General features: G+C 36.7%; 1 protein-coding gene across 4 annotated transcripts in view; it reads left to right on the top strand.

The window, feature by feature from the left end:
• Positions 1 to 9,532, top strand: part of LOC106884301 (nucleoprotein TPR) — a 163,596-nt gene that overhangs the window by 70,624 nt on the left and 83,440 nt on the right. For all 4 annotated transcript variants that reach the window (XM_014935610.2, XM_014935611.2, XM_014935612.2 and 1 more), the window contains exons 26-29: positions 3,075 to 3,152; positions 5,399 to 5,619; positions 6,029 to 6,176; positions 8,806 to 8,943. In XM_014935610.2, coding sequence (XP_014791096.1) covers positions 3,075 to 3,152; positions 5,399 to 5,619; positions 6,029 to 6,176; positions 8,806 to 8,943 — 585 coding nt within the window. The remainder of the gene's footprint in view (positions 1 to 3,074; positions 3,153 to 5,398; positions 5,620 to 6,028; positions 6,177 to 8,805; positions 8,944 to 9,532) is intronic.

Genomic DNA, 9,532 nt, shown 5'->3' with positions numbered 1-9,532 from the left:
CCATCAAAATTTCCTAATTTTAGACTGTTTTCCAAATTTGGTTTTTTATGCACATGGAAAAATACAGAGATGTGGGAAATATAATTTGTTTTTGAAAATTTAAATTTTCAGCCACCCATCGGCTACCTGCGTCCAGGCGAAATGCAAATCTCCTGTATGGGAGACATAGGAATGTGAGTAAATTGAGGAAAGAAACAAGTTGGTGGGGGGTATGCAAATATCATCTCAGACATGCTAGAAACAACAGGTAAAGGACAGGGTTTCTGAGATAACTTCCTTGTAAGTTTAAATGGAAGATCAGTTTTTGAAATACGCTCCTTACAAACAGGAATGACAGAATAGGAAAAGGTAATTTCCATCGGATTTGAGCTGTAATTTAGCACATAGCAAAAAGTAACATAATTCATACAGAACTTTAACTCTGTGTGTGTGTGTGCATGTGCGCCAAAGGAAGTTATTTTTACATACCTTTCTTAATTCCAAAAGAAGGAAATGTAGTTGTAATGTGTTAACAGCAGAAGGTCACCGTACATTATAATGAGAAATTGAAAGAGAAAGATAATGCCTGAAACATGGGACAAAAGTGAAATGACCTTAAAATTGTACGACACAACCTCATTTCTGGGGTTCTTGGTGTTCCCTTCTCCCCCACTTTCCTCTCGTCTTTGTGCCGCTTTCTTTCACCTTCACCTATAGAACATAGAGTATCAATTTTGTTCTGGCTTTCTTTCGCTTTCAACTATAGAACATACATAGGGGATGAAACATCGGTATCTGTCTTTCATTTGCTATCCATCTTTCAACTTCTATAGAAGCTTGTTTTCTGTCTCTGTTTCTTTGTCTTGTTTCTCTGTCTTTTCCTCATTTTGTATTTCACTCGGTTATTTGGTAAAAATAAGATGTATGGGCGTGTGTGTGTGTGTGTGTGTGTGCATGCGTGAGAGACAGAGTCATGGTTTGTGTCGTAATGATGTATGTCTTTTACGGTACACACTCATAGAAAATGTGATGTCATCGTTGTCGTATAAAATGTTTACGATAGTTGAGTTATGGAAAAGATTATAATTTTAAATTTTTGTAATGGAAATATATCAATGAAGATAAAGCTTAGTTGGTAACAGAAATAGTACTGAATCTTTTGATACCCATATGTCAAAATTGGCAACTCGGTTTTGGAAAGCATAAGGAACATAGGCACACATACACACATCATGTAAACTCTCTTTTATAGTTATAGATATAGTGGACTATTTAGTTCTTAGTTTAAACTTCAGTATCACTGTGTTAGCATCCAAATCTCCTACAAACCACATCCTATTGTCTAAAAAAGAAATAACACTTTAGACAGTATAGCCCCTGGTGTACAAAACTGATCAGATGGTAATGATTGGAGCAGTTTTCACTCTAGATTTACTTGTTCAAGCTTGACCCAGGGCTAAAGAACAACATTAACAATTATTCATGTGAGAAATACTACCAATCTACTATAGTGTTTTCCATAAATTTTACTGCACCACTACAACAAAAAAAAAATAGGTCTCTTATCAGCTTTACTTTAAAAGGAAAACAATGAAATATCATAGCTGTCATTAGAATGTGTTGAAAACTTTCCAAGAAAATGAGAGACAATTACATTTTCTATTATTTCTAGAATTTTAACCTAACATCTCCAAAGTACTCTTTTCCCCATTTTAACAAATCTTAGTTATTCACTTTACAATAAACTTGCTTAGTCATCCCTCTCTTGTCCTCACTCCCTGACAGTTGTATCATCCTGCTGCATTCCCCCACCACATTTCACTTTTCTGCATCCATCTATCTCCCCCAACTTGCTCATCCACCCTTCAGTCTGCCTCCACATCCCATCTTCTCTTTCCCATACAGTCTTGCAAACTGATTCAACTCACCTTGTGCCTTATGGGACCGTCTAGGCACCTTATGGCTGCCATCTATCTCTTACATATCCTACTGTCATTTTCTCTTCCCACCCCCCTACTAAATGTGAATAGCCATGCAGATCTTTTACAAGAATCTGCACTGCCACTCCCACCTCTCATAGTTCAGGCTTCTCATCCCTTAGTATGATGATGTATCTATATAGGCACATGCATGGCATCTTGGGCAAGTGTCTTCTACTACAGCCCCAGGCTAGCCGTAGCGGTGTGAGTGCATTTGGTAGGTCAAAACTGAAAGTAGCCTGTTATGTATGTGTATGACCACTGCTGGACAGCTGATGTTGGTTTGTTTATTCTGTTATAACTTACAGTTCAATGAAAGAAACCAATACAATAAGTATCATGTTTGAAAAATAAGTACTGGGGTTGATTTGTTTGATTAAACCCTTCGAGCAGATGTCCCAGCATAGCCACAGTTCAATGACTGTAACTAGTAAAAGCTGAAAGACCTCTTTACATAAATATGTTTGTACATTTAGTATCTTTTTTTTACTTGTTTCAGTCATTATGCTGCTTGGTGGGTTTAGGCAAATAAATCTCAATCATTGGCTTGCTGTCGTGCTGGGGACCACTTTGGAGGGTTTAGGCAAACAAATTGACCCCTGGTGCTAATTTTTTAAACTTGGTACATATGCTATTGGCCTCTTTTTAGTTGAACTTCTAAATTGTCAAGGTGGTGGGACACACACACACACTCATATAATGGGCTGTAGAAGACACGATGTCACACGGTGGTACTGAACCCAAAATCATGTGGTTGGGAAGCAAACTCCTTAACTAAGTAGCTCTCATTTAAATCTTCAGTTAACTATTGACATTCGGTTCAAGCTACTGAGATTTGTGACTATAGCAGATTGGTATTATCTTTTTTAGTCAGTATGGCTGCCAATGATTTGCTTATAACAACTTATTAGAGACATCAGCTGTTATTTGCAGGAGTATTGATTGCATCGATATGAGTATGTAATGAAAATGAATAATAACTAAGTGAAAAAAGATGCTATATATTTCTATTGGAAAATAATTGCGAAAGAGAAGGACTAGGAAAAATATGTGGTTATACTCCAGATTCTGTCTCATTTTTCTGTCTATAATGTTAAAACCTTTATATATTTACAGTCAGCAGATTTTACAAATAAATTAGAAACTGCCAAAAAAGAGGGAGAGCAAAACTTAAAAACATTGAATGAGGCAAAAGTAAGCTTTCTTTTGTTATTTTCATAAAAATTCTTTTGTACAATTTCCATGTGTTGATAGTTTTTTTGATATTTGTTTTTTAACCCTTTTATTACTATATTTCTAACCAAAATACACCCTTTATATGTTTCAATTAAATTCTAAAATAATCTTGAATTTATATTGGTTTCATGAAACAACTTTTTATTTCACAATATTCTTATTTTTGGAACACAATTTATCAAAAGCTTTTTAACCAAATATATTTCATAATTTTTGTCTCAAAGCAAATCTAATTACAGGTAAATTTAGCAAAATATAAAGTCATTTAAATTTTGTTTGAACATCAGTATAGAAAATGAGTTTTTAGCTAATATTCAACTGAATATACAACAAAATTTTAACATAGAAAACCTGTGCAAATTACTGAATTATCTATAAGTTGAACTTAATGCACATAAGACAGGTGTACCATAAAGGTAAAACAAAAAATAGGTGTACCATAAAATAAAAATAGAACAAAGTACTGGAATTTGTTTTTGATGAAAACTAGGAAATTAAATCGACTAAATGATATAAACTCACACCGCATATAAATACACAAACATATAATTAATCAAACTTTGTCACACACATCTTAAAGGTAAATAGAACAAAGTAAAACAAGGTAAATTTGCCAAAAAAAAATCTATAGATCAAATTTATTTATTCATACACACACACACACAGAATTGTTTCAGAAATATCTGACTTATTATCACACATGGTTTTTATGTTTACCATGTATTCTTGTATGTCTTGTTTTTCAAAAATACTTTGAATTCAAACTGCTGCTTGCCAATATGAAACTGGTATCCACTTTTCGTCCATAGTGAAACTTAAAAAGAAGTCAAAGTGGGGGGAAAAATGGGACAAAAAATCTCCAAAAGTACACAGCTCTCTAATATCATGTACAATAATGGTGGACAGTGTAACTCAATTGCTTACATAGTGACACCACAAGTTTTCACAAATGTACTAACAAGGTCTGTGCTGAAATTTTAGTTTGGTTATATATCCCGAAATTTGGTGGGTTGGTTAGTAACAAAAGGGTTAAGCGTATAAACTAACAAAGTTGCATTTGGCAAAAAGGTGAACAAAACAGTAAAGAAAAGAACAAGCGAGTAAATCTAAATGAATATTAATACTATGGTGTGATTCATAAACAACAGGAATGTTAATATTAACTTCATTTCTCTTTCTCTCTGCTAGTAGGAATATGGATACAAGACCACACATGGAAACAATATCACAAAGACGAATATTGCAACTATCTGTTTGAACAATAATTAGTTTATTTCCTGACTATAGTGATATAAATTGGTGAAACCTTCAATTTAGTTAGTGTTGATAGTTCAACAATGTAAGCAACTGAAGAACTATAAAGTGACAATCACCTTGTTAGCATCTGTTTTTTGATAGAATCTTTTCTGGAAAATAACCTAAAAAAGCAGACTTAGTTTGTATGCTAAATAAAGTCACTGAATCATAACAATTCAATAGAGTACTCAAACAAAATAGCAGAATGACCTAGTCAATAATAGTAGTAATACATTAAATATATTGTGTATAAGTTTAGCTGCCTTCTCTCTCTGTCTCTCAGCATGTATTCAGAAAAACAAAATTATGTTACTACACTTGTAACCTCTGTAAGCATGCCATAGTTGACGAACCAAACAGTGGAACATCTGATGCGTGAAGTTTTTTGGAAATTTTTCAATATAGGCACAGGTGTGGACATGTGGCAATGGGTTTGACCCCACTGTGTAGCACCTTTGGCAAGTATCTTCTGCTATAGCCTCAGACTGACCAAAGTCTTGTGAGTGGATTTGGTAGACAGAAACTGAAAGAAGCCAATCATCATGTGTCTGTGTTTGTTCCCACCACCACCACTTGTCAACCAGTGTTGGTGTGTTTGCATCCCTGTAACTTAGTTGTCCAACAAAAGTGACTGATAGAATAAGTATCAGGCTCATAAAAAAATATACTGGTGTCAATTCATTCAACTAAAATTTTGAGGCAGTGTCCCAGCATAGCTCACAGTCTGATGACTGAAACGAGTAAAAGATAAGGTTCATCTTTTATCTCATATAACATCTAAATCAGTAAAATCAAACAAAAGTATCATCAGGGCTTTATAATTTTTAAACAAAGTTCATGTTCTACTCTGTTAGTGTTAGTGGAAATGATCATAATAGCTTTTTGGTTTTTTCTCCCCACCATTCAAGGCATCATGGGCTGAACAAGAAAGAATATTGAAGAGTGAAATCAGCCAGATTGAAGGACGTTGCAGTGATCTTGTTCACCAAAATAATATTTTACATGAACAACTTGCACAGTTATCTGTGCAAGTAGCTCATATTCAAAAGTCAGCTGAGGCTTCCAGTATCCTTAATACTTCTCTGGAGGAGAAAGAAAAATCGTCTGAACAACTCCTTGAGGTCATCAGGTTTGTGATAATTGTTCTACTATTTTTGTTTTTATTCTACTCATTTATGCTTTTTCAAAATTCTTCTCTACAATTCTCCTCTTATTCTGTGGTTGGGAAGTGAACTTTTCAAACACATAGTGATTAGTGGTAACTCAATTTATATATTGTCTAATGGTAATGTGAATTTATATAACACAGTGGAAACCTAAATTTGTATGTTATATTCACTGATAAGCAATTTTATACATTATATTTATAGCAATTTATATTTCACAGTTTGTAAGAACTTGATTTTATACAATCACAGTTTAGTGATAATCTTATTTTATATAACTATTGTTAATCCAATTTTATGTATTGCAGTTGGTAGATAATCCTGTTTTATGTAATCAGAGCATAGTAAAGTCTACTTCTATTATTTTCCCAGATTTTTGCGGAAGGAAAAAGAAATTTCTGTTGCTCGTGTCGAAGTTGCTGAGGCTGAAGTGTTGCGTATGAAGCAGCGTCTTGAAAGTCTCCAGAAACAGTATGAAGAGACCTGCAAGAATCTTTCTGAAGAAAGGGAACATTCACAGGTAACAATACAGTCATGTCTTCAGTCCTTCTAACGCAGGCACACGCACACATAAACTTCTTTCCTTTCTCTGTTTCTCTATTCTTTTAGTCACTCTCTTGGAATATTGACATTTTAGTTATCACAACAATGCACATCATCTATTGGCTGTGATGGCAAGGCACAAGTTATTTTTAGAAACTAGTGTTAAAGCTTAAGCTTTTATATTCATTGGAGATTGCTAGCACTGTTATTACATGACAGTTGGAACTTACCTGATCTTTGTAGAGTTTCAATAACTGTTGGATGTTGAAGTATCTTCGGGCTCTGAAGAGAAGGGCCAGCCATGTGGAAGCAGTCTTAACAATATTAAGACTGTGCTTTTACCAGGAGAGGTGGTCTCAGATAGTGACACTCATCAGTTGGAGTGATTGTCGGAGCTCTAGCTAAGTGATAATCATGAATAAAGGGAGTGTGGTTTAATAATATTTTCTTGGTAATCAATCATGTTTGTGTTTTCTTGCTGTTGAAAAATAGACAAGCTTGGCATACCTCCATTGGAGGACGCTTTCAAGGTCCATGTTTCACAACTAGAATTTTTTTAAACCAAGTTGCAATAGTGACTTGGTTATTATATGGAACACTCAAGTAGTTTCTTCATCATCATCATCATTATAGTTTAATGTCTGATCGAATCTGATCTGGCATGGTTTCTACAGCTGGATGCCAGGTGACACTGACATTGACCATGCTTGAATGGTACTTTTTACATGCCACCAGAACAGGCACTAGTCAGATGGTAGTGGCATCAGCCACGACAATGACTTTAATTGACTCAACAGGTCTTCGCAAGTAAGGTTTATTGCCCAATGTTTGAAGGGTACTCTTAAATGGACCAGTTATGCTGCACTGGCATAGGCCATGGTTACAGTCACACTTGGCTTGCTGGGTCTTCTCAAGAACAGCATATCTCGAAAGGTCTCAGTCACTCGTCATCGCCTCAATGAGGTCCAGCCTTCGAAGGTCATGCTTCATCACCTCATCCCAGGTCTTCCTGGGTCTACCTCTTTCACAGGTTCCCTCTACTACTAGGGTGTGACACTTTTTCACAGAGCTGTCCTCATCCATATCCAACACATGACCATACCAGCGCAGTCGTCTCTCTTGCAGCCACACCTGATGCTTCTTATGTTCAAACTTTCTCTCAGAGCGCTCACTCTGTGTAATGTCAGTGTATGCACACTGACATTACACATCCAGCAGAGCATACTAGATTCATTTCTTGCACACTTATGCATGTCCTCAACAGTCACAGACCATTTTTTCACTACCTTTTACTATGAGCGAGAAGCCCTTTGTCACTAGCAGAGGTAGAAGCTCTCTGAACTTTTCCCAGTCTATTCTTATTGTAGCAGCTACACTCTCAGAACATCCACCCCTGCTACTGACTTGGTCACCTAGGTACCAGAAGCTATCAACTAGTAGTTTTTCCACCTGGCATGTGATGGAAATTGTTTTCTGCACATTTTCTGTGTTTCTTGCCTCTGAGCATTTGCCACACACAAACACTATCTTCTCAGTTAGCCTTCCTTTGATATTACTGCACCTACGCCTTTTCTACAGATCGAGCAGGATCATCTATCTCAAAGGATTTGTTTTTTGTCTGCCTTCCCACTTATTAAGACTGGTTTTTGCTAGATTGACTCTAAGGCCCATTGATTCTAGACCTTGTTTCCACACCTGAAACTTTTCTTCTAGTTCTGATAGTGCTTCAGCTATTTGAGCAAGGTCATCAGTGTAGAGAAGCTCCCAGGGGCATCCTGTCTTGAATTCCTCTGTTGTTGCCTGGAGGATTATGATGAATAAGAGAGGGTTGAGGACTGATCCTTGATAGACCCCTACCCCTACCTGTAATTCTTCACTATACTCATTGCCAAGCCTCATCTTACTGACAGCATCCCAGTACATAGCTTGTATAGCTCTCACTAATCATTCATCTATCTCTAGTTTCCCCATTGACCATCAGATGAGGGATCGGGGGACCCTGTCAAAGGCTTTCTCCATGTCAACGAAAGCCAGGTACAGAGGTTTATCTTTGGCTAGGTATTTCTCCTGCAGCTGTCTTACCAGAAATATAGTATCAGTGGTGCTTTTCTCTGGCACAAACCCAAACTGCATCTCATCTAAACTGACTCTCTCCCTAATTAGTTGGGCTACGACCCTCTCCATGACTTTCATTACTTGATATGAATATTTAAAAATGGCAGAGTCCAGTGTGTCCTGTGTGCATAGCCTGCTTGAAAGGAGTTAAAATTATGCAAATTAAATGAAATTAATCAAATTTTGATGAATTCTTATGGTTCTCTAAGAGACTCACAAACCGAAGACAATTAAAAGGATCTGATGTCAATGAATAATGAAGGTGAAACCAGCAGTGTCACAGATCTTGGAGCTAGTGTTCACTGCTTATACAGCATAGCTGCGGACAAGGTATACCACTTATCTTTAGGTCTATGTCTGTAGATAACAATTCTGTCTGCGATATGGATTCTTCTGTCCCCTTACTGTTTTAATGTTTTCCTTTAAACTTTAGGATAAATGTTTTGCGAATTTAAAAGATTTTGTTTGTTTGTGTGTCTTAACATTTATAGGTCAATGTGCACTCAGCCGCACAACATGCCGAGCTAATGCGTAAAGTGGAGAATTTGAATGTGTTTACAGAAAGTAATGCAATGCTGAGACAAGAGAAAGAAAGACTGGAACAGCAGGTGAAAGAATTGACTTTTAAGGTTGGTACTGGTTTTGCTACTGCATCAACTTTTATATTAGTACTGACTATGTACTTGCATGGGTGGATCATCACTGTAATGGAACCTCGCCATAATGGGTTGTCACTCTAATAGGCCATCACTGTAATGGGTCCTCACTGTGTAATGTCAAGACACTGCAAACCACTTGTCATTGGAGTAGAAATTGTTGTTTAGCCTCAGATTACCTGAATAAGCAGGTGTGGAAGCAAGGACTAGACTCGAAGGGCCTTAGAGTCGACCTAGCTAAAACCAAAGTCCTAATAAGTAGGAAGGTAGACAACACACAAACCCCTTCAGGTAGATGGCCCTGCTCGATCTGTAGCAAAGGCGTAGGTAGAAACTTTATAAGATGCACCCAGTGCAAGCTATGGACACATAAGAGGTGCAGCAATATCAAAGGAAGGTTAACTAGGAAGTTAGTTTTTGTATGTAGCAGATGTTCAGGAGCTATAAACACTGTAAATGTACAGAAAACAACTTCTGCCACATTCCAGGGGGAAAAACTAGACGTAGTTGATAGCTTCCGCTATCTGGGTGACCAAGTTAGTAGTGGGGGAGGGTGCACTGA

The sequence above is a fragment of the Octopus bimaculoides genome, chromosome 7 (assembly GCF_001194135.2).
Source record: "Octopus bimaculoides isolate UCB-OBI-ISO-001 chromosome 7, ASM119413v2, whole genome shotgun sequence".
NCBI classification, from domain to species: domain Eukaryota; kingdom Metazoa; phylum Mollusca; class Cephalopoda; order Octopoda; family Octopodidae; genus Octopus; species Octopus bimaculoides.
The sequence above is the reverse complement of the archived record's forward strand: the minus strand, read 5'-3'. Positions and strand labels throughout refer to the sequence as shown.